At 58.9% G+C, this 24,262-nt stretch overlaps 1 protein-coding gene across 7 annotated transcripts in view; it reads left to right on the top strand.

Moving 5' to 3' along the window:
* SHANK3 (SH3 and multiple ankyrin repeat domains 3) overlaps window positions 1–24,262 on the top strand; it is a 249,997-nt gene that overhangs the window by 155,569 nt on the left and 70,166 nt on the right. For all 7 annotated transcript variants that reach the window (XM_054173855.1, XM_054173853.1, XM_054173854.1 and 4 more), the window contains one exon: window positions 14,552–14,634. In XM_054173855.1, coding sequence (XP_054029830.1) covers window positions 14,552–14,634 — 83 coding nt within the window. The remainder of the gene's footprint in view (window positions 1–14,551; window positions 14,635–24,262) is intronic.

Here is a 24,262-nt window from a genome sequence, read left to right as displayed (position 1 = left end):
CTGTGCTCAAGTCCTCTCCCCAGCCTTGTTGCCCTTCTCTGGACACCTTCCAGCATCTCAACATCTTTCCTAAACTGAGGGGCCCAGAACTGGACACAGTACTCAAGGTGTGGCCTAACCAATGCAGAGTACAGGGGCAGAATGACTTCCCTGCTCCTGCTGGCCACACTATTCCTGATGCAGGCCAGGATGCCATTGGCCTTCTTGGCCACCTGGGCACACTGCTGGCTTATGTTTAGGCAGCTGTCAATCAGCACCCCCAGGTCCCTCTCTGTTTGGCAGCTCTCCAGCCACTCTGACCCCAGGCTGTAGCTCTGCATGGGGTTGTTGTGGCCAAAGTGCTGCACCTGGCACTTGGATTTGTTGAATGCCATCCTGCTGGACTCTGCCCATCTGTCCAGTCTGTTGAGGTCCCTCTGCAGAGCCCTTCTGCCCTCTAACTGACCAACATCTGCTCCCAGCTTGGTGTCATCTGCAAATTTGCTGATGACTGACTCAATAACCTCATCCAGATCATCAATGAAGATGTTAAAGAGCATGGGGCCCAGCACTGATCCTTGGGGCACACCACTAGTACCTGGCTTCCAGCTGGATGTGGCACCATTCACCACCACTCTCTGGGCTCAGCCTCCAGCCAGTTCCTAACCCAGCTCAGAGTGCTGCTGTCCAAGCCATGAGCTGACAGCTTAGTTTGCTGTGAGTCCCCATCCCTGGAGGTGTTCAAGAGGGGACTGGATGTAGCACTTGGTGCCATGGTCTAGTCATGAGGTCTGTGGTGACAGGTTGGACTCGATGATTCTCGAGGTAGGTCTCTTCCAACCTTTGTCATACTGTGATACTGTGTGTGTGGTTTAGCAGCCATGAGGTGTTGGGTGTCATGTTGGGCTTGATGACCTCTGAGGTCTTTTCCAACCTGGTTGATTCCATGATTCTGTGAGAGCTGGTGGAGCTGCTGGGCACTCAACACCTCACCTGAGACTGAGGTCTCCCCCTGGAGGCCCTGGAGGTGCTGAACGAACACGTGGCCATGGCACTTTGGGCTGTGGAGGTGGTGGCTTGGTGGCTGGGCTTGGCTGATCTGAGGGGGCTTTGGCAGCCCCAGCGGTGCTGGCTGCTGGCTTCCTGCAGGGCTGCCGCTGGGAGAGGCTCCTGGAGCCACGTGGGCTGCTCTCGGCAAGCGTCAGCGGGGCAGCAGCTGATGACACGTGGTGGAGGATGGGAGGAGATGGGAAAGCAGCAGCCAAGGCTCCTAAAAATAGCCTTAGACTTCTTGGAAGGTCCCTGGCACGCAGCTGGTTGCTGGATCTGGGCAAGGAGACTCCAGAACAGCTTCAACAGCAGGCAGCGAACCTCGGTCCGAGCCTTGGGTGACTCAAAGCAGGCTCCAGGCCTTGGTCCTCTTCTCATCTGGGGGAAAGGTTTGAAGGGGGTTGGAGCTCTTCAGCTCAGGGAGGGGGAAGAGGAAGATCTGCCAGAGCTTTATGGAATGATGAGTAGGCAAGGAGAAGGTGCAGGGGGAACAAAGATGATGGCTCACACAAAGGGATGAGGTGGCACTGGGTGGGATCAGCAGGCAGCCAGATGCAAATGAAGCTCAGCAGTTGTCACCCTGCAGCTGATTCAGTGCTGGGATTTCTTCTGCTGAGCTCCAGGGAGGCCAAAAAGACAAAGAGGGTTGGGAAGGGCAGCAGGGAAAACACTTGAGGGGTCGATTTGTGGGACCAAGAGACATTGTGAGCTCCTCAAGGGCTCCACACATGGTCCCAGCTGAATGTGGCACCAAAACCTTCAGTAGGAGAGCAGCAGAGCTGGGCTTGAAAGCTCCAAAGCTCCACATGCACCACCATGATCTTGGTCCACTGACTTCTTCTGTGCATTTAGGTGGTTTGGTGGCCATGGGGGTCTTAGGCTGACATCTGGCCACCAGGAGCTTGGAGGTCTTTGCCAACAGGAACAGTTGTGTGAGGTGTTTGCCCCTGAGGGTGGTGAGAGCCTGGCCCAAGTTGCCCAAGAGAGGTGGGAGCACCTCTGGCACCATCTCAGTTGAGGTTGGTTAGGGGTCTGAGCTGTGGGCATTGGAGGTGAGCAGCATGGGGAGGCACCAGCAGCACCTGCAGAGCTGCAAAGTCCTCCCTGCAGTGCTGGGGCAGCTCTGGGGTCCTCAGCACAGCACAGACAGGGACCTGGTGGAGCAGGGCCAGAGGAGGCCACAGCCATGCTGGAAGCCCTCTGCTGTGGGGCCAGGCTGGGAGAGTTGGGGTTGTTCAGCCTGGAGAAGAGAAGGCTCCAGGGAGACCTTCTGGTGGCCTTGCAGTGCTGAGCTGAAAGCTGGGGACAGAGTTCTGAGCAGGGCTGCTGTGCCAGGAGCAGGGGTGAGGGTTTGGCACTCAGAGAGGGAGCTGCAGAGTGGAGAGAAGGGAGAAATGTTTGCCCCTGAGGGTGGTGAGAGCCTGGCCCAGGCTGCCCAGAGAGCTGGGAGCTGCCCCATGCCTGGCACCATCCCAGGTGAGGTTGTTTGGGGCTGTGAGCAGCCTGCTCTGGTTGGGGATGTCCCTGCTGCCTGCAGGGGGTTGGACTGGAGGAGCTTGAAAGGTTCCTTCAACCCAACCCAGTCTGTGACTTCATGATGTGGACACTTGGGGTCAGCTGTCCTGGCTTTGTTCCCTCCAGCTCTCTGTGCCCCCCAGGGCTGCTCACTGGTGGGGTGAGGAGCAGCAGCTCTGAGCTGCTCAGCAGGAGCTGGAACATCCCTCTGCTGCCACCAGCCTGTCCAGCACAGCCCCATGGCAGCTCCCCTGTAGAAGGTGACCTGTCCCATCCTGCCCCAGCTCCTGGGACCACCCCAGATGCATAGGGCACAGGAAGGCTCCAGGGTCTGCAGATGGGAGACCTCAGAGCTGGTGATGATGGTGATGGTGGCAGTGCTGTCTAGGGGACACTGGTGGCTAGAGCTGGGCACAGCTGCTCATGGCAGCCCCAGGACATCATAAATGTCCCTTCTGAGTCACCTCAGGAGCCAGGTGATGACAGGAGGTGCTGGCATGGGAAGTCATCCCTGTGCACCCTGCTCCTGGAGAGGTTCCAGAGCTGCTGGTGAGCTGCTGGAGAGCTGGGATGGAGCTGGTGAGGACAGGCAGGCAGTCATGGACCTGGGTGGGTGAGAAGCTGGGCAGGAGCCAGCAGTGTGAGCTTGCAGCACAGAAGGCCAAGGGCAGCCTGGGCTGCATCCAAAGCAGTGTGGCCAGAGATGGAGAGAGGGGATCCTGCCCCTCTGCTCTGCTCTGGGGAGGCCTCACCTGCAGGGCTGTATCCAGCTCTGGAGCCCTCAGCACAGGAAGGACATAGAGCTGATGGAGAGGGGCCAGAGGAGGGCAAGAAAATGATCAGGGGGTTGGAGCAGCTCTGCTGTGAGGACAGGCTGAGGGAGCTGGGGGTGTTCAGCTTGGAGATGAGCAGGCTCTGGGGAGACCTTCTGGTGGCCTTTCAGGACCTGAAGGAGATCTAGAAGAAGGCTTTGGAGGGACTGTTCAGAAGGAACTGTGGTAGGATGAGGGGCAATGGTTTGAAACAGGGGCAGGGGAGGTTTAGGTTGGACATTAGGAGGAAGTTCTGCACCATGAGGCTGCTGGAACACTGCAACAGGTTGCCCAGGGAGGTGGTTGTGGCTCCATCCCTGGAGCTATTCAAGGTGAGGCTGGGCAAGGCTCTGAGCAACCTGCTGCAGTGGAGGATGTCCCTGCTGAGAGCAGGGGGTTGGACTGGATGAGCTTTGGAGGTCCCTTCCAGCCCAACCCATTCTGACTGTACCAAGGTGAGCCCCTTCATCAACCAGCCCTCAAGTTCTTCCTTCTGGTGGTGAAGCTCATCCCAGCACCAGAACAAGAGGACACAGTCTCAAGCTGTGCCAGGGGAGGTTTAGGCTGGAGGTGAGGAAGAAGTTCTTCCCAGCCAGAGAGATTGGCCATTGGGATGTGCTGCCCAGGGAGGTGGTGGAGTCCCCATCCCTGGAGGTGTTTAGGAAGAACCTGGATGAGGCCCTTGGTGCCATGGTTTAGTTGATTAAATGGTGCTGGGTGAGAGGTTGGACTTGATGATCTCGAAGGTCTTTTCCAACCTGGTTAATTCCCTTTCTCCTTTCTCCTTTTCCCTTCTCTTTCTCTTTCTCTCTCTCTCTCCCTTTCTCTCTCTCTCTCCCTTTCTCTCTCTCTCTCCCTTTCTCTCTCTCTCTCCCTTTCTCTCTCTCTCTCCCTTTCTCTCTCTCTCCCTTTCCCTCTCCCTTTCCCTTTCCCTTTCCCTTTCCCTTTCCCTTTCCCTTTCCCTTTCCCTTTCCCTTTCCCTTTCCCTTTCCCTTTCCCTTTCCCTTTCCCTTTCCCTTTCCCTTTCCCTTTCCCTTTCCCTTTCCCTTTCCCTTTCCCTTTCCCTTTCCCTTTCCCTTTCCCTTTCCCTCTTCCTCCTCCTCCTCTTCCTCCTCCTCTTCCTCCTCCTCTTCCTCCTCCTCCTCCTCCTCCTCGGGTGGCCCAGGGAGGTGGTGGAGTCACCATCCCCAGGGGTGTTCAAGAGGGGATTGGATGTGGCACTTGGTGCCATGGTTGAGTTAGTCAGGAGGTGTTGGGTAGCAGGTTGGACTTGATGATCTCTGAGGTCTTTTCCAACCTGATGGATTCTGTGGTTGTATGATTGTGTCCCACCTGCATCAGTTTGTCCCCATCTGACGTTCTGAGGTCCTTCTGCAGCTCCTCAGGGATCTCCTCCTGCTGGATGACTGAGTGCTAGCAGCACACCTCCTTAGCTCCCTGCTAGCTGCTCTGGGGCCGTGTTGAGCAGCTCCTGGCACAGAGCTCAGGAGGCTTCAGTGAAGTTGTTCTTTGCAGCTAGCTCAGGGCTGTGCTTCATTTCCCAGGGGTCATCTCCTCTGGTTCCATGGCACTGCAGCCTGTGCTGCTCTGCTGTTGGCCCTACTGCATCTCCAGGGCCTGCTGGGGGAACCTCATGCTAGGAAGGACTTGCTGGATGAGCTTTGGAGGTCCCTTCCAGCCCAACCCATTTCATGACTCTCCCAAGGTGAGACCCTGCATCAGCCAGCCCTCAAGTTCATCCTTGTGGTGGTGAAGCTCAGGCTTGGCTCATGAGAGGCCTCCTGATCTGATCCCTCCAATGGAATCATTAAGGTTGGAGAAGACCTCCAAGACCATCAAGCCCAACCTTCTACCCAACACCTCCCTGACCACCAGACCATGGCCCAAAGTGGCACATCTTCTTGGGCTTGGACCCTGGGCCTTGCTCCTGTGCTGCTCCCCTGGCACCAGTGTGGTGAGGAAGGACTTCAGTGGGTGCTGCCCAGGCCTTGGCTTAACTCAGCTTTTTGAACCCAAGCCCACATGAAACGAGAAGATCCCAGCGTGGAGGGGTTGGAAGGGACCTCTGGAGGTCATGTAGTCCAGCCTGACCTCACAGCAGAGGGATCCCAGCCCTCCCAGCACTTCTGTGGCCTCCCCTGGGCCCTGAGCCGGGAGCAGCTCAACCACCCCTGCTGGGACAGGGTTGCCTAGGTCAGACTGCCCGGGGAGGCTGAGGCTGCCCCCTCCATGGGGGTGTTCAAGGCCAGGCTGGATGAATGGAAGAGGATAGGATGGGATAGGATAGGATAGGATAGGATAGGATAGGATAGGATAGGATAGGATAGGATAGGATAGGATAGGATAGGATAGGATAGGTTGGGATGGGATGGGATAGGATAGGTAGGATAGGAATAGAATAGGCTAGAATGGAATAGAATAGGCTAGAATGGAATGGAATAGAATAGAATAGAATAGAATAGAATGGAATGGAATGGAATGGAATGGAATGGAATGGAATAGAATAGAATAGAATAGAATAGAATAGAATAGAATAGAATAGAATAGAATAGAATAGAATAGAATAGAATAGAATAGAATAGAATAGAATAGACCAGGCTGGAAAAGACCTTTGAGATCATGGAGTCCAACCTCTCACCCAACACCATCTGATCAACTAAACCATGGCACCAAGCACCTCATCCAGTCGCCTCCTAAACACCTCTAGGGATGGTGACTCCACCACCTCCCTGGGCAGCACATTCCAATGGCCAATCTCTCTTGCTGGGAAGAACTTCTTCCTCACCTCCAGCCTGAACCTCCCCTGGCACAGCTTGAGACTGTGTCCTCTTGTTCTGGTGCTGGTTGCCTGGGAGAAGAGACCAACCCCCACCTGGCTACAACCTCCTTTCAGGTGGTTGTAGAGAGCAGTAAGGTCTCCCCTGAGCCTCCTCTTCTCCAGGCTAAGCAACCCCAGCTCCCTCAGCCTCTCCTCACAGGGCTGTGCCCCAGACCCCTCCCCAGCTTTGTTGCTGGTGGGAGGTGTCCCTGCCCATGGCAGGGGGCTGGATCTGGCTGATCTTGGAGGTTCCTTCCAATCCAACCCACCCTCTGGTCCCCCTGCTTGTCCTCCTTGGGCCTCCTTTCCCCTGAGCCCCGTGCTGGGGGGAGGTGGCCGAGCAGGGCAGGGTTACCTAACGCGGGGATGTTCTCCACCTCACTGCCTTGTGGGTGTCTACCACGTAGGTGTCTGAGCTCAGCAGGGCTGGGTGCAGCTGTGTGAAGTCACTGGAGCCAGAGGTGCCACTCAGCTGACAGGAGGTGGGTGGCCACTCAGCTCCAGATGAATCACAGCTCCATTGACTTCGCTCCACAGCTTCTCTCCATTGAGTCTAAAAGGAGCCCCAGAGGCCCTTCTTGGCTTGGAGGAACTCTTTCCATGCACCCCCACCTTTAACCATCTGAGTCCCAGGGCTCCTGCAGCCTGAGGTGGGGCAGAAGGAGGCTTCCAGGTCTTGGAGAAAGAGAATTCCTGGTCTGAGCTCTCCAGGAGGATGTCTTAGCTTTCCAGAAGGAGCTTTCCAGGTCTTGGAGAAAGAGGATTCCAGGTCTGAGCTCTCCAGAAGGATGTCTTAGCTTTCCAGAAGGAGGCTTCCAGGTCTTGGAGAAAGAGAATTCCAGGTCTGAGCTCTCCAGGAGGATGTCTTAGCTTTCCAGAAGGAGAGTTCCAGGTCTTGGAGAAAGAGGTTTCCAGGTCTGAGCTCTCCAGGAGGATGTCTTAGCTTTCCAGAAGGAGCTTTCCAGGTCTTGGAGAAAGAGGATTCCAGGTCTGAGCTCTCCAGAAGGATGTCTTAGCTTTCCAGAAGGAGGCTTCCAGGTCTTGGAGAAAGAGAATTCCAGGTCTGAGCTCTCCAGGAAGATGTCTTAGCTTTCCAGAAGGAGGATTCCAGGTCTTGGAGAAAGAGAATTCCAGGTCTGAGCTCTCCAGGAAGATGTCTTAGCTTTCCAGAAGGAGGATTCCAGGTCTTGGAGAAAGAGAATTCCAGGTCTTAGTTCCCCAGAAGGAGGGTTCCAAGTCTCAGCTCTCCAGGAGGGTGCAGGTCTTAGCTCTCCTGTTCCTGTCCTGGAATGACAGCATGATGGGAAGGGACTTCTGGAGCTCACCCAGCACAGTGCCCCTGCTCCAGCAGGTCACCCCCAGCAGCAGCCCAGGATTAGAGCATCCAGAGACTCCCCAAACTCTCTGAGCAGCCTGCTCCAGGCCTCCAGGACCCTCACAGCCAACGAGTTGCTCCAGATGGAACCTCCTGGGTTCCAGCTGGTGCCCCTTGGCCCTTGTCCTGCTGCTGGGCACCAGTGGGCAGAGTCTGGCCTGATCCTCTTGGATTAAGATTGGCACATCTTATCTCCAGAGGACTGGTGGCAAAGGGGGACACCCATGCAGATGTGCCATGGTGCAACTCTTGTCCTGCTTGGCAAGCCACGGTTCAAACAGGTTCAACACTCTGAGCTGGGTTGGGAACTGGCTGGAGGCTGAGCCCAGAGAGTGGTGGTGAATGGTGCCATATCCAGCTGGCAGCCTGGCACCAGTGGTGTGCCCCAGGGATCAGTGCTGGGCCCCATCCTCTTTAACATCTTCATTGATGATCTGTATGAGGGGCTTGAGTCAGTCATCAGCAAATTTGCAGATGACACCAAGCTGGGAGCAGATGTTGGTCAGTTAGAGGGCAGAAGGGCTCTGCAGAGGGACCTTGACCGACTGGGATGGCATTCAACAAATCCAAGTGCCAGGGGCTGCACTTTGGCCACAACAACCCCATGCAGAGCTACAGGCTGGGGTCAGAGTGGCTGGAGAGCAGCCTGGCAGAGAGGGACCTGGGGGTGCTGGTTGATGGTAGGCTGAACATGAGCCTGCAGTGTGCCCAGGCAGCCAAGAAGGCCAATGGCATCCTGGCCTGCATCAGGAATAGTGTGGACCCTGGACTCTGCATTGGTTAGGCCACACCTTGAGTCCTGTGTCCAGTTCTGGGCCCCTCAGTTTAAGAAGGACATTGAGACACTTGAATGTGTCCAGAGAAGGGCAATGAGGCTGGGGAGAGGCCTTGAGCACAGCCCTGTGAGGAGAGGCTGAGGGAGCTGGGGTTGTTTAGCCTGGAGAAGAGGAGGCTCAGGGGAGACCACATTGCTCTCTACAACTACCTGAAGGGAGGTTGTAGCCAGGAAGGGGTTGGTCTCTTCTCCCAGGCAAGCAGCACCAGAACAAGAGGACACAGTCTCAAGCTGTGCCAGGGGAAGTTTACGCTGGAGGTGAGGAGAAAGTTCTTCACTGAGAGTCGTTCGTCATTGAAATGTGCTGCTCAGGGAGGTGGTGGAGTCACCATCCCTGGAGGTGTTCAAGAGGAGATTGGATGTGGCACTTGGTGCCATGGTCTAGTCATGAGGTCTGTGGTGACAGGTTGGACTTGATGATACTGTGATGCTGTGATAAGGAAAGGATTGGCTGGGAAGGGACTTGGCAAGTGACAAGCTTGCTGCCATGGGCAGGCCACCTTCAGCAGGAGCAGGATGCTCAAAGCTCCATCGAGGTTGGCCCTTGAACACCTCCAGGGATGAGGCATCCTCAAGTGCTTTGATGCAGGAATCATGGCTTCAGGTTGTCTTGCTCTGGTTTGGGTTGCCAGGCTGTGGTTGGACTTGCCGGGCTGTGGTTGGTGTAACCAGCTTGTGGTTGAGGTTGCCAGGCTGTGGTTGAGGTTGCCTGGCTCTAGTTGGGTTTGCCAGGCTATGGTTGGTGTCCCCTGGCTCTGGTTGGGGTTTCCAAGCTGTGGTTGAGATTGCCAGGCTGTGTTTGGGGTTGCCAGGCTGTGGTTGAGATTGCCGGGCTCTTAGTGAAGTTGCCAGGCTCTGGGCAGGCTTGCTTGGCTCTGCTTGGGGTTGCCAGGCTGTGGTTGAGGTTGCCAGACTCTGGTTGAGGTTGCCAGGCTTTGGTTGAGGTTGCCAGGCTCTGGTTGGGGTTGCCAGGCTGTAATTGATGTTGTGTGGTTCTGTTTGAGGTCTCCAGGCTGTTGTTGGGGTTGTCTAGGTCTTGTTGGGGTTGCCAGGCTCTGGTTGGGGTTATCTGGCTGTGGTTTTGGTTGCCAGGCTATTGTTAGGGTTGCCAGGATGTGGTTGGCTTGTCCTGGCTCTGGTTAGGGTTGCCAGGCTGTGGTTTTGGTTCCCAGTTTATGGTTGGGGATGCCAGGCTGTGGTTGCAGTTGTCAGAATTTGGTTGAGGTTTCCTGGCTCTGTTTGGGGTTGCCAGGCTGGGGTTGGGGTTGCCTGGCTGCGGTTGGGGCTGCCTGGCTGCGGTTGGGGTTGCCAGGCTCTGGTTGGGGTTGCCAGGTTGGGGTTGCCTGGCTGTGGTTGGGGTTGCCTGGCTGTGGTTGGGGTTGCCAGGCTGTGGCTGTTGTTGCCAGGCTCTGGTTGGGGTTGCCAGGTTGGAGTTGCCTGGCTGTGGTTGGGGTTGCCTGGCTGCGGTTGGGGTTGCCAGGTTGGGGTTGCCTGGCTGTGGTTGGGGTTGCCAGGCTGTGGTTGTTGTTGCCAGGCTCTGGTTGGGGTTGCCAGGTTGGGGTTGCCAGGCTGCGGTTGGGGTTGCCTGGCTGTGGTTGGGGTTGCCAGGCTCTGGTTGGTCTGTCCTGGCTCTGGTTGGGGTTGCCAGGCTGCAGTTGGGGTTGCCTGGCTCTGGTTGTTGTTGCCAGGCTGTGGTTGTTGTTGCCAGGCTGCGGTTGGGGTTGCCTGGCTCTGGTTGGTCTGTCCTGGCTCTGGTTGGGGTTGCCTGGCTGTGGTTGGGGTTGCCAGGCTCTGGTTGGTCTGTCCTGGCTCTGGTTGGGGTTGCCTGGCTGTGGTTGGGGTTGCCAGGCTCTGGTTGGTCTGTCCTGGCTGTGGTTGGGGTTGCCAGGCTCTGGTTGATCTGTCCTGGCTCTGGTTGGGGTTGCCTGGCTCTGGTTGGGGTTGCCTGGCTCTGGTTGGGGTTGCCAGGCTCTGGTTGGTCTGTCCTGGCTCTGGTTGGGGTTGCCTGGCTGTGGTTGGGGTTGCCAGGCTCTGGTTGGTCTGTCCTGGCTCTGGTTGGGGTTGCCAGGCTGCGGTTGGGGTTGCCTGGCTGCGGTTGGGGTTGCCTGGCTCTGGTTGTTGTTGCCAGGCTGCGGTTGTTGCCAGGCTGTGGTTGGGGTTGCCTGGCTCTGGTTGGTCTGTCCTGGCTGTGGTTGGGGTTGCCAGGCTCTGGTTGGTCTGTCCTGGCTCTGGTTGGGGTTGCCTGGCTGTGGTTGGGGTTGCCAGGCTCTGGTTGGTCTGTCCTGGCTCTGGTTGGGGTTGCCAGGCTGCGGTTGGGGTTGCCAGGCTGCAGTCGGGGTTGCCTGGCTCTGGTTGTTGTTGCCAGGCTGTGGTTGGGGTTGCCTGGCTCTGGTTGGGGTTGCCAGGCTGTGGGGCTGTGGTCAGGGGGGTTGTGATGCCCTCCTCTGGCCTGGCAGCAATGGCTGGCTGCAGTGGCAGCCTGCTCACGGGGCAGAGTTGGTGTTGCTCTAGGCCTGGTGAGTGCCTTGGGCACAAGCAGCTCTGCTCCTGGGTGCCAGGCACCCTGCTGCAGATGCGGCTTGAAGGGATGGCTGCAGGCAGGCCCTGCTTGGAAGTGTGGCAGGAGTTTGGCCCTGCCTGCATCCTTTGGTGTGGGCTTGTCCCTGCTTGGGTTGGCACCCTGGCGTTGCGTGGGGCATGCCCAAGTGGCAGAGGAGGGGAGGCCCCGGGCAGCCTGGCTCTCGTGTCAGTGCCCACAGCTGGTGGCTGCTGTGTCCCTCCTGGGCCCCTGCCCACGTCCCTGCGGCTGCTGTGGGCATGGAGTGTGGTGGTGGTCTCCCCTTGGGTGGGAGAGCAGAGGAAGCGGTGTGGTGCCCATGGCAGGGGCACAGAACACCTGCCTAGAGCTGGTGGTGCCTCCAGCTCTGTAAGGAGAGGCTGAAGGACCTGGGGCTGAGAGCCTGGAGGAGAGCAGCCCCACAGGGGATCTCCTAAGTGCTCAGCAAGAGCTCAAGGAGCTGTGGGGGGCAAGAGGCTGGGGCCAGGCTCAGCTCAGTGGTGCCCAGGGACAGCACAAGGGCCAAGGGCCAGCAAGTGGAAGCCAGGAGGTTCCATCAGGAGCAACTTGTTTGGTGTGAGGGTGCTGGAGGCCTGGAGCAGGCTGCCCTGAGAGGTTGTGGAGTCTCCTTCTGTGGAGAGCTTCCAACCCCTCCTGGCCATTGTGCCCCTGGGCAAGCTGCTGTGGGTGCCCCTGGTGGAGCAGGGGGGTTGGACTGGCTGAGCTCCAGAGCTCCCTTCCCACCCCACCGTGTTGGGCTAAGTGTGGCAGTGTCCGAGGGTGCTGGGGCGCAGAGGCATGCCCTGCCCTGGCACTGCCAGCCCAAGGCTGCTGGAGGCTCAGGCAGCAGCCCGCCTGGGCACGGTCCCCCGGGCGGCAGCTCCGTGTGCCCATCGGGGGCACCGCCGCCGCCCCTGGCCCTGCAGGGTGCCGGCAGGGCTGGCACAGGAGGTGCAGCCTGAGCCCCCGAGCCCCACGGGCACGGCCGGGGCCGCGGCCACGTGTGCCGGCGGGGCGTGGACCTGCCTGCAGTGGTGGCACCGCGCATGTTGGAGCCCCTCATACCGCAGTGTGCCAGCCCAGCTGCCGTGTGCCACGGCCACCTCCTCCTCCTCCTCCTCCCTTTCATCCTCCTCCTCCTCCTCCACCTCCTCCCTTTCATCCTCCTCCTCCTCCTCCTCCACCACCGTCGTACCTGCTCTCGGCAGCCAGGAGCTGTGCAGGGCTTTGTTCCCCTCGGCTGGGTGCTTCCCACCATCCCCACCGCGCCTGGCTTAACTCCCTCCTCACTGCATTAACCCCTTCACCCCCGCGTTAGCGCCAAAGGGGTTAACCCCATCGTGGTTGGGTTAACCCCATCGTGGTTGGGTTAACCCCTTCATCGACACGTTAACCTCATCTTAATCTTCACACACCCCCGGGTTAACTCCAAGGGGTTAACTCCGTGGCGTGGGATGAGCTCCGCCATTGCTAGTTAACTCCATCCTCGCTGAGTGAACTCCGTCGTGGTTGGGTTAACCCCTTCACTGTTAGATCAACCCCTTCCCCCTTGGGTTAACTCCGTGCTGGGTTCACTCCCTCGTTTCTGAGTTAACTCCCTGGTGGCTGGGTTAACCCCTTCATCCTTGGGTTAAGCTCATCCTCACTGGGTTAACTCCATCGTGGTGGATTAGCCCCTTCACTGCTGGGCTAACCCCATCGCTGCTGGGTGAACTTGGTCACTGCTGGCTTGACTTCGTGGTGGTTAACTCTCTCTTGTGGTTGGATTATCCCCTTCATTCTTAACCCTCTCCTCCCTCGGTTAAATTCATCATCATGGTTAGATTAACCCCTTCACTATTGGGTTAACTCCATCGTGGCTGCTTCACCCCTTCATTGTTAGCTTAACCCCTTCACTATTGGCTTCACTCCATAATTGCTGGGTTAACTCCACCCTGGTTAGCTTAACCCCTTCACCCTTGGGTTATCTCCAAGGGGTTAACCCCATCGTGGTTGGATTAACCCCTTCATCGACAGGTTCATGTCATGTTGATCTTCACACCCGCCCCCCTCGGGTTAACTCCAAGGGGTTAACTCCGTGGTGTTGGATTAACTCCATCCTTGCTAGTTAACTCCATCCTTAGTTAACTCTATAATTGCTGGGTTAACTTCATCGTGGTTAGATTAACCCCTTCATGGTTGGGTTAACCTCATCTTCCTTGGGTTAACTCCATCCTGGATAGCTTAACCCCTTCATGGCTGGGTTAACCTCATCATCTTTGGGTTAACTCCATCGTGGGTAGCTTAACCCCTTCATGGATGGTTTAACCTCATCATCTTTGGGTTAACTCCATCGTGGGTAGCTTAACCCCTTCATGGCTGGGTTAACCTCATCATCTTTGGGTTAACTCCATCCTGGTTAGCTTAACCCCTTCATGGTTGGGTTAACCTCATCATCTTTGGGTTAACTCCGTCCTGGTTAGCTTAACCCCTTCATGGTTGGGTTAACCTCATCTTCTTTGGGTTAACTCCGTCCTGGTTAGCTTAACCCCTTCATTACCGTGTTAACTCCATCGCCACTGGCTGCACACCCCCTCCCCCTCGCCCAAGCTCCGTGCGCTGGCTGCAACGCCTCCCCCGCCGCCCCCACCCCGGGCCGGCTCCATCCCACGCCGCCCCCCTCGCCGGGCGCTGGGCGTCGGGAGCCCCTTCCCCGCCGTGCCGAGGAGGTCCCCTGATTAATTCTGCTCTGATGTCAGCCCTGCAGCTCAGCTGGGAGGGCTCTGCAGGGCTGCGCCTCGGCTGCTGCCGCTGCTCCTCGCTGCCAGAAGCCCCCTCCCAGCCCCCTCCCCCCTCCCCGCACGCCGCGCTGGAGCTGCTTCGCCGCAAGGGTCGGTGGTGGCCGCGTCCCTTTGGAGCCGGTTCTCCCATCCCGCGTCTCCAGCGCTGGATTGTGCCCCTTCTTCTGGACTGGAGGGCCGGGGAGCAGCCTCCTTAAAGTAGGACAATGCCTGGCCCCCCCACCCCTCGCTAGTGCCGGCCCCGTCTCTTAGCAACCGGCTGGAGGGGGGCATCGCCGGAGGAGCCCCCAGCACCAGCCTCTCAACTCCGCTGCCTGCCTGCCGGGACCTCGCCCGTGTGGAGGAGGCTCCTCTCCTGTCCTCCTCCAGCCCTGGGGAGCTTCCCCGTGCCCCCCGTACCTGCTGCTGCTGCTGCTGCTGCTGCTGCTGCGCTCAGGGCATCCTTTAAAGGGGAGCCCCCCAGCGGGCTTCCACCAGCCCCCCTGCATGCCAGTGCAGGTGCCCGAGGAGGGGAGCGGTGGGCAGAAGGGTGGCCCAGGCAGCAGGTTCTTCCTCCACCCACCCCCACCCCCTTCCCCCCTCCCCACCCCCCCAAACCAGAGGAGCTTTCATCTTCATCATCTTCTTTTGTGTGATCTCCTGATTCCGGGCAAGGGAAGCGGCGGAGCGGGGCGGGGGGGGGGCGGCAGCTGGTGCCCAGCTCCTCGCTGAGATGAGAGGCTGGATGAGAAGAGGTCTCCTGGTGCCCGGGCAGCGAGGCCACCCGCGGTGGGCAGCATGGTGCTGAGCTCTAACCCCAGCACCCTTCTTTTGTGCTCTTTCCTGCCCAGTGACTACATCATCGAGGAGAAGACGGCCGTGCTGCAGAAGAGGGAGCATGAGGGCTTCGGGTTCGTGCTGCGAGGGGCCAAAGGTAAGGGGGCCTCCGGGGTGGGGGGGTAGGGGGGCTTGGACGCGGCTGCTTCTCCTGCTGCCCAGCACCTCCTCGTCCTGCCTGTGCCCAGCAGCTCTGCTCCGGGGGGGGTCTCCTTGGGGAGCCTTCTCTTGGCTAGCTGCGTGGTTCCTGGAATGCTGTCGGCGGTAGCTGCTCCTGGGGTGGCTCTGGGCTTTGGAGGAGTCCATCTGTGGGACCTTCTTCACCTCTTCAGGGTCTCCTCAGATCCCCCTGCTCTGGGGTCTCCTCAGGGACCCTTCCCCTCCTTTGGTGCAGCTCAGCTCTGCTGGCGTTGCGCGGTCCGTGAGATGCCATGGGTGGCAGAGGAGCAGCTCCAGTTTCTCCTGGGGTTGAGAGGTGTCCATCCCTAGGACCTTCTTACCTCTGCTTTGGGGTCTCCTCAGGGACCCTTCCCCTCCCCTGGTGCAGCTCAGCTCTGCCTGTGTGTGTGGTCCCTGGAATGCTGTGGGTGGTAGCTGCTCCTGGGGTGGCTCTGGGCTTTGGAGGTGTCCATCCCTAGGACCTTCTTCACCCCTTTGGGGTCTCCTCAGGGACCCTTCCCCTCCCCTGGTGCAGCTCAGCTCTGCCTGTGTGTGTGGTTCCTGGAATGCTGTGGGTGGTAGCTGCTCCTAGGGTGGCTCTGGGCTTTGGAGGTGTCCATCTCTAGGACCTTCTTCACCCCTTTGGGGTCTCCCTGGGGACCTTGGGTGCAGCTCAGCTCTGCTGGTGTGCACAGTCCATGAGATCTCCAGCTCCTCCTGGGCTTGGGAGGTGTCCATCTCTAGGACCTTCTCACCTCTGCCTTTCTGGGCACTTGAGGAGCAGCTGCTGGGCTCCAGCTGCAGCTGTGAGTCTAGGGGGCAGTGCCCAGGTCCTCCCTGGCATTTTTATCCCTGTGCCTGAAGAATCTCACCCTGCTCTGGCTGTGCAGTCCTGCTGCTGCCAGCCCTGCTGGGCTCAACCATGAAGCCAAACCAGGAGCTGTGTCCTGCAGCTCTCTGTCCCTGCCTGGGGCACATCCCTGGAGCCCTGGGCACAGCCCAAACCCAGCCTGGGCTATTTCCAGTCCTGCCCTGCCTGCTGCCACCCATGCCAGGCAACAGATTTGTTTGGGCTTCAGTGGGCACTGCTGTGGTTTGGGCTTCAGTGGGCATCACTGTTTTGCCCTCCTAAGGTTTGCAGGCTCCATGTGCCCCTTTCTCTGCTGGGGGTGGGGGAGAGGGGCTGGGGTGAGGTGGTGAAGGGGCTGGGGTGAGGTGGTAAGGGGCTAGGGTGAGATTGTAAGGGGCTGGGGTGAGGTGGTGAGGGGCTGGGATGAGGTGGTGAGAAGCTGGGGTGAGATGGTGAGAAGCTGGGGTGAGGTGTGATGAGGAGGTGAGGAGCTGGAGTGAGGTGGTGAGGAGCTGGGGTGAGATGGTGAGAAGCTGGGGTGAGGTGTGATGAGGAGGTGAGGAGCTGGAGTGAGGTGGTGAGGAGCTGGGGTGAGATGGTGAGAAGCTGGGGTGAGGAGGTGAGGAGCTGGGGTGAGGTGGTGAGGAGGTGAGGAGCTGGGGTGAGGAGGTGAAGGAGCTGGGGTGAGGAGGTCTAGGAGCTGGAGTGAGGAGGTGAGGAGCTGGAGTGAGGAGGTGAAGGAGCTGGGGTGAGGTGGTGAGGAGCTGGGTGAGGAGCTGAGGAGCTGGAGTGAGGAGGTGAAGGAGCTGGAGTGAGGAGGTGTAGGAGCTGGGGTGAGGTGGTGAGGAGCTGGAGTGAGGAGGTGAAGGAGCTGGGGTGAGGTGAAGGGACTGGGGTGAGGAGGTGAGATGGGGAGTGGAGGTGAGGAGCTGGGGTGAGGAGATGGGGGGTGGAAGTGAAAGAGCTGGGGTGAGGTGCTGAAAGAGCTGGGGTGAGGAGGTGAAGGAGCTGGGGTGAGGAGGTGGAAGGGCTGAGGTGAGGAAGTGGAAGGGCTGAGGTAAGGAGGTGGAAGAGCTGGGGTGAGGAAGTGGAAGAGCTGGGGTGAGGAAGTGGAAGGGCTGAGGTGAGGAGGTGGAAGAGCTGGGGTGAGGAAGTGGAAGGGCTGAGGTGAGGAGGTGGAAGAGCTGGGGTGAGGTGATGAGGAGATGGGGTGAGGTGATGAGGAGGTGAGGAGCTGGGATGAGGAGGTGAGGAGCTGGGGTGAAGAGGCCAAGTGCAGGGCAGTGGTGATGGAGAGCTGGTGGCCTCCCCTGCCTGTGTGTCTCCAACCTTCACTCCCTCTCCTGAGGATGAGTTTTCTTCTTCCCTGCATCTTCCAGGCCCTGGTGACCCCTTCCAGCTGGTGCAGGTTCTGGGGATGGGTGGCCTCCAGGCCTCAGAAGGTGGTGTCTGGAGTCCCCACAAGTCCCATCAGTAGAGCTGGGGACAGGGCTTGCCCTCAGGCTGGGTCCAGCCCTGATTGCCAACAGCAACACCAGACCCTTGAAGCACCCTCAGGTGCTTCTGAGCTCTGATGGAGGGCTCTCCAGAGCCCCATGGTGGGGAGGTCAAGCATGGGGTCACAGCAGGGATGAGCCTGGCAGGAGATGGATGTGGCTGGGGCTGCTGCCATGACCTGGGTGCCTCACATCAGGCTCCTTCTCCTTGCCAGGAGACTCAGCTGGTGGGGGCTGTCCCATCACCCTGAGTGGTGGCAGGAAGGGCTCTGCAGGGGCTGATCACCTGGGTGCCTCACATCAGGCTCCTTCTCCTTGCCAGGAGACCAACTCAGCTGGTGGGGGCTGTCCCACCACCCTGAGTGGTGGCCGGAAGGGCTCTGCAGGGGCTGCCCGCTCCCTGTTGCCGATGTGCTCTTGGCTCCTTCCTGGGCTGCTGAGGTTCCTTGCAGCATCTTCAGGCCCCCAGCTGGTTCCTGTGAGCCACCTCTGGGAGCCTGGCAGCTTTTCTTGGTGGCCTGGGTGTCAGCTGGCTCTGGAGAGCGTTCATTTCCCTGTCACAGCAGCAGGTCAGCGAGCACATGGGTGTCCGTGGCTTGGGGCACCACCTTTGCAGCTGGAGGTGGGGTTAAGTCCTTACATCCATTGGGGAAGTCAGGGAATGGGGGACTCCCTGATCCCCAGAGGTCCAGCCCCTGCCATTCCATGGTTGTCTCTGCCCAGCTGGGTCCTCCTCAGCGATCAGGACCTCACTGGACCTTCTCATGTGCTGTGAGGGGAGGGCAGCACTGGTGAGTGGTGGGGATGCTCCCATTTGTGCAGCACCAGGGCCTCCATGGAGACCACAGAAGAGGACCAAAGCACAGGTTGCCCAGGGAATGTGGTTGAGGCCTCATCCCTGGAGATATTGAAGGTCAGGCTGGACAGGGCTCTGAGCAGCCTGCTCTAGTGGAGGATGTCCCTGCTGAGTGCAGGGGGGTTGGACTGGGTGAGCTTTGGAGGTCCCTTCCAACCCATCTCACCTGATCTGCTGTGCCCAGGTGACTGCCTGATGGATGTGGGGCAGGCTGTGGATGTGGTCTGCCTGGACCTCAGCAAGGCCTTTGACACTGTCCCCCACAGCAAACTCCTGGCCAAGCTGTCAGCCCCTGGCTTGGGCAGCAGCACTCTGAGCTGGGTTAGGAACTGGCTGGAGGCTGAGCCCAGAGAGTGGTGGTGAATGGTGCCACAGCCAGCTGGCAGCCTGGCACTAGTGGTGTGCCCCAGGGATCAGTGCTGGGCCCCATGCTCTTTAACATCTTTATTGATGATCTGGATGAGGGCATTGAGTCCATCATCAGTAAGTTTGCAGATGACACCAAGCTGGGGGCAGGAGTTGATCTGCTGGAGGGTAGAGAGGCTCTGCAGAGGGACCTGGACAGGCTGGGCAGATGGGCAGAGTCCAAGGGCATGAGATTGAACACATCCAAGTGCTGGGTTCTGCACATTGGCCACAGCAACCCCATGCAGTGCTACAGGCTGGGGGCAGAGTGGCTGGAGAGCAGCCAGGCAGAGAGGGACCTGGGGGTACTGGTCAATGGTAGGCTGAACATGAGCCTGCAGTGTGCCCAGGCAGCCAGGAGGGCCAATGGCATCCTGGCCTGCATCAGGAACAGTGTGGCCAGCAGGAGCAGGGAGGTCATTCTGCCCCTGTACACTACACTGCTTGAGTCCTGTGTCCAGTTCTGGGCCCCTCAGTTTAGGAAGGAGGTTGACTTGCTGGAAGGTGTCCAGAGAAGGGCAACAAAGCTGGGGAGGGGTCTGGAGCACAACCCTGTGAGGAGAGGCTGAGGGAGCTGGGGTTGCTTAGCCTGGAGAAGAGGAGGCTCAGGGGAGACCTTCTTGCTGTCTACAACTCCCTGAAGGGAGGTTGTAGCCAGATGGGGGTTGGTCTCTTCTCCCAGGCACCCAGCACCAGAACAAGAGGACCCAGTCTCAAGCTGTACCAGGGGAGGTTCAGGCTGGTGGTGAGGAAGAAATTCTTCCCAGAAAGAGAGACTGGCCACTGGGATGTGCTGCCCAGGGAGGTGGTGGAGTCCCCATCCCTGGAGGTGTTCAAGAGGGGACTGGATGTGGCACTTGGTGCCATGGTTTAGCAGCCAGGAGGTGTTGGGTGACAGGTTGGACTTGATCTCTGAGGTCTCTTCCAACCTGCTTGACTCCATGATTCTGTGACTCTCTGACCCTGCAGCTGGGCAGGCAGAGACCCTGAGCCTCCCTTCTGACCTTCAGAGCTTCAGGCCGTGCCCCAGGCCCTTCTCCCCTCCTGCTGGGCAGCTCCTGTGGCAGGTGGGGGCCAGACTGGGGCTTGGGCAGAGGGGCTGCCCCAGGAGCTTTGCTGGGAGGAGCTGGGCTTCTGGAGCAGGCTCTGGAGGAGTCAGCTGGCTGCTGGCAGTTCCAGAAATAGGTGGGGGGATGACTCGTCAGGCGCCGGGCAGCGCGGGGAGCAGAAGCTGCCGGCGGCACCTCCCGCAGCCACCTTCACACCTCCTCAGCAGGAGCTCCCTGCCTCTGCTGGAGCTGGCAAGAGCCTGCTGGCTTGCTGGTGGAGCTGCTGCTTCCCTGGGGCTTGGAGGACAGCTCTGCAGAGCATCCCTCCGCTCCTCAGCGTGGGCTTGGACCACCTGGGGCGGCAGGCTGAGGCCTGCCCCTGAGCTGCCCTCTCAGGTCCCCTCTGCAAGCAGCCCCTTCCCACCAGCGCTGAGGAGCTCTGCCCTGGAGCCCACAAAGCACCCTGGTGCCCACAGGCAGCCAGCTCCTCTCTCCTGGCTGGCTCTGCTGGGCCACACACAGGGTGGCAGCACCGCTGTGGGCAACCAAGCAGGCTGCTGCCTGCCGCCTCCTGGCCTCCAGGCTCCCTCCTCAGACCTCCTTGTGGGGTCCCTGCATGAGCAGCTCCAGCTGGTGGCCCCCAGCCAAAGCACTGTGCCAGGCAGCCCCCCCAAGGGAAAGAGGGCAGCAGGTTCTCCTCTCCTCCTGCCTTGGGAGCCTGAGGAGCCTGGAGATGTCCCTGCTGGCTGCAGGGGGCTTGGACAAAGGTGACCTTGGAGGGTCCCTTGCAACCAGCCCAATGCATTCTGTGGCCCAAAGGCTCAGCAGCCCCCAGCAAGCAGGAGTCACAGAAGCAGAGAATCAATCAGGTTGGAAAAGGCCTCAGAGATCATCCAGTCCAACCTGTCACCCAACACCTGGCTGCTAAACCATGGCTCCGAGTGCCACATCCAATCCCCTCTTGAACACCTCCAGGGATGGTGACTCCACCACCTCCCTGGGCAGCACATTCCAATGGCCAATTACTCTTTCTGGGAAGAACTTTCTCCTCACCTCCAGCCTAAGCTTCCCCTGGCACAGCTTGAGACTGTGTCCTCTTGTTCTGATGCTGGGTGCCTGGGAGAAGAGACCAGCCCCCACCTGGCTACAACCTCCCTTCAGATAGTTGTAGACAGCAAGAAGGTCTCCCCTGAGCCTGCTCTTCTCCAGGCTAAGCAACCCCAGCTCCCTCAGCCTCTCCTCACAGGGCTGTGCTCCAGACCCCTCCCCAGCTTTGTTGCCCTTCTCTGGACACATTCAAGAGTCTCAATGTCCTTCTTAAACTGAGGAGCCCAGAACTGGAAGGGGACATGGGGCCCAGAACTCTTGAAAGGGACATGGGGCCCAGGACTGGGAGGGGACATAGGTTTGCTGATGGCCTTGCAGTGCTGGGGGTCCCTCTCCTGGGCCCGTTGTGGCCATGCCACTGTTCACACTGCTGCCAAACCCAACCTTGCTTCCTGCACATCCCCCCAGGGGCCCTTTGCTGAAGGTCCTGGTGCTGCTCCTGCACTATCTCACAGAGTTCTGACTTGCTTGCCACGAGTCTCCAGGAGCCAGAGCTTGTTCCAGCAGCAGCAGCAGGCTCTGGAGAAGACATTTGGTGGTCAAAGTCAGCCAGGCTCCTGCTCAGGGCTGCCCCTCTGCTGGTGGAGTGTCCTTCTACCCTTGGTTCTTCTGAATGGAGTCTTACATGGGCAGAATGGAGTGGAATGGAGTGGAATGGAATGGAATGGAATGGAATGGAATGGAATGGAATGGAATAGAATAGAATAGAATAGAATAGGACCAGACCAGGTTGGAAGAGAGCTTTGAGATCATCAACTCCAACCTGTCACCCAACACCATCTAATCAACTCAACCATGGCACCAGGTTTATGTGAGGACAAGCCCCATGCATCTGCAGCTCCCTGGGCCAAGGTGGGCAGCCTGACCAAGGTTTGGAGCTGGTCTCCATGGTTCCTGGGCTCTGTGTGTTGGTTCAGGTGGTCACACAACTGTGACCTACCTACTGCCTTCAGCTCCTCTCCTGCCTGGGTGAGGATGGCTCTGCTGGAGGAAGGACAGCAGGAGGCTCTGAGGGCCTCTTGGGTGCTGCTTTGCAGATCCATCTCCATGCTGTGCTGTTAGATACCCTGCAGAGGAAGTCATGCACAGTGTCACCTGGTGCCACTCAAACTGCCATCTCCAGGAGCCTGCATCACCCTGGTCAAGACCACAAGACCTGACCTCCCTGCTTGTGTCAAGCACTGGACTGATTTCACCCCAGATCCCAGCGTGGTGGGGTGGGAAGGGACCTCTGGAGCTCAGCCAGTCCAACCCCCCCTGCTCCACCAGGGCCACCCACAGCAGCTTGCCCAGGGGCACAATGGCCAGGGGGGGTTGGAAGGATCCAGAGAAGGAGACTCCACAGCCTCTCAGGGCAGCCTGCTCCAGGCCTCCAGCACCCTCACACCAAACAAGTTGCTCCTGGCTTCCACTTGGTGGCCCTTGGCCCTTGTGCTGTCCCTGGGCATCACTGAGCAGAGCCTGGCCTCATTTCTTGGTGGAAACACATCCTGAGGCAGAGCAAAAGCTTGGTGGCTTCATCCCATCCTGGTGACTTCAGTCTCTCATCTCAGTCAGAGGGACATCTTCCCCTGGAGCAGCTTGCTCAAAGCTTTGTCCAATCTGGCCAGAGCTCCCCTGCAGTCCCCTCTGTGTGCCAGAGGTGCAGAGGCAGCAGATCTCCTGGCACAAAAGGAAAGGTGAAGCTCTTCCTGGAGATCCACCACCAGCCCCTAGAAAGCCCCAGCTGGTGGGGACAGCAACCAACCCATTGGGGTTCCACTGGAGGCAGCAGGTGGCCAGGGTCTGGCCAGCCTCTGAAGACAAGCTGAGGGCTTTCTGCTTGGTTCCTTTGATGGATCTTGGTGTTCCTGAACATCCTCAGAGGTCTTCTCTTGAGAAGCAGCCAAAGGAAGCTTGCTCCTTACCACATAGCATCAGAGAATGGGTTGGGTTGGAAGGGACCTTGAAAGATCATCCAGTTCCAAGCTCAGCCATGGGTGGGAGGGAGCAGGGGTCCCCCAGGCACCTCTCTGCTGGGGGCTGGATGTCCACCACACAACGTTCCTCCATCCTGGGTGGTGCCAGCTGTTGCTGGGCAATGTGTCTGCTGCCTGGGTCCACCAGACAGAGTCCTTCCCAGGCAGTGGTGTTCCCCTAGGGGCAGGAGCAGGATGGCCAAGCAGGAATGCAGCTGAAGCCTTCCTGGTGAGGGATGGGGGACACTCGAGTCCCCTAGCTGTCCATCAGCCAGGGGCCTTCTGCTCCTGGAGGAGCAGTAGGAGGGAGGCCCAGCTATGGGGTGTGGAAAGCAGGAGTCCTGTCTGCAGCAGCTCAGGTGGAGGCTGCCCAGGGCTTGCCCAGCTGGAGTCAGCAGAGGCCAACCCCTGTGCCACCTTCCACCCGGAGGAGCTCACTCAGCTGGAGAGCCAGGGGGAGCAAGGTCTTCACCTCTTGGCATCGGTCTTAGATGAGCTTCTCATTTCTTCTGTGGTACTGGGGGAGGGGAGAGGCTGCTGGGACCTTGTGGGGATGTGAGGACATAGCTGGGAGGCTTTGGGGCCATTTCAGGGTTGAGGCTGGTGAGTCCTGGAGACACATGGCGCTAGCTCTGCTTCCAGCAGTGGTGCCAGAGATTCATGGAATGGGTTGAATTGGAAGGGACCTGCACAGGGACACCTTCCAGGCCTCATCTCCCTGGCCTGGCCTTTGACACTGTCCCCCACAGCAAACTGCTGGCCAAGCTGTCAGCCCCTGGCTTGGGCAGCAGCACTCTGAGCTGGGTTAGGAACTGGCTGGAGGCTGAGCCCAGAGAGTGGTGGTGAATGGTGCTACATCCAGCTGGCAGGCAGGCACTAGTGGTGTGCCCCAAGGATCAGTGCTGGGCCCCATCCTCTTTAACATCTTCATTGATGATCTGGATGAGGGGGTTGAGTCAGTCATCAGCAAATTTGCAGATGACACCAAGCTGGGAGCAGATGTTGGTCAGTTAGAGGGCAGAAGGGCTCTGCAGAGGGACCTCGACAGACTGGACAGATGGGCAGAGTCCAACAGGATGGCATTCAACAAATCCAAGTGCCAGGGGCTGCACTTTGGCCACAGCAGCCCCATGCAGAGCTGGGGTCAGAGTGGCTGGAGAGCAGCCAGGCAGAGAGGGACCTGGGGGTGCTGATTGACAGCTGCCTAAACATGAGCCAGCAGTGTGCCCAGGCGGCCAAGAAGGCCAATGGCATCCTGGTCTGCATTAGGAATAGTGTGGCCAGCAGGAGCAGGGAGGTCATTGTGCCCCTGGACTCTGCATTGGTTAGGCCACACCTTGAGTCCTGTGTCCAGTTCTGGGCCCCTCAGTTTAAGAAGGACATTGAGACACTTGAACGTGTCCAGAGAAGGGCAACAAGGCTGGGGAGAGGCCTTGAGCACAGCCCTGTGAGGAGAGGCTGAGGGAGCTGGGGTTGTTTAGCCTGGAGAAGAGGAGGCTCAGGGGTGACCTCATTGCCCTCTACAACTACCTGAAAGGTGGTTGTAGCTAGGAAGGAGTTGGTCTCTTCTCCCAGGCAAGCAGCACCAGAACAAGAGGACCCAGTCTCAAGCTGTGCCAGGGGAAGTTTAGGCTGGAGGTGAGGAGAAAGTTCTTCCCAGAGAGAGTCGTTAGCCACTGGAATGTGCTGCCCAGGGAGGTGGTGGAGTCACCGTCCCTGGAGGTGTTCAAGAGGGGATTGGACGTGGCACTTGGTGCCATGGTCTGGTCATGAGGTCTGTGGTGACAGGTTGGACTTGATGCTCTTTGAGGTCTCTTCCAACCTTGGTGATTGTGTGACACTGTT

This window comes from Dryobates pubescens, chromosome 27 (assembly GCF_014839835.1).
Source record: "Dryobates pubescens isolate bDryPub1 chromosome 27, bDryPub1.pri, whole genome shotgun sequence".
NCBI lineage: Eukaryota > Metazoa > Chordata > Aves > Piciformes > Picidae > Dryobates > Dryobates pubescens.
The sequence above is the reverse complement of the archived record's forward strand: the minus strand, read 5'-3'. Positions and strand labels throughout refer to the sequence as shown.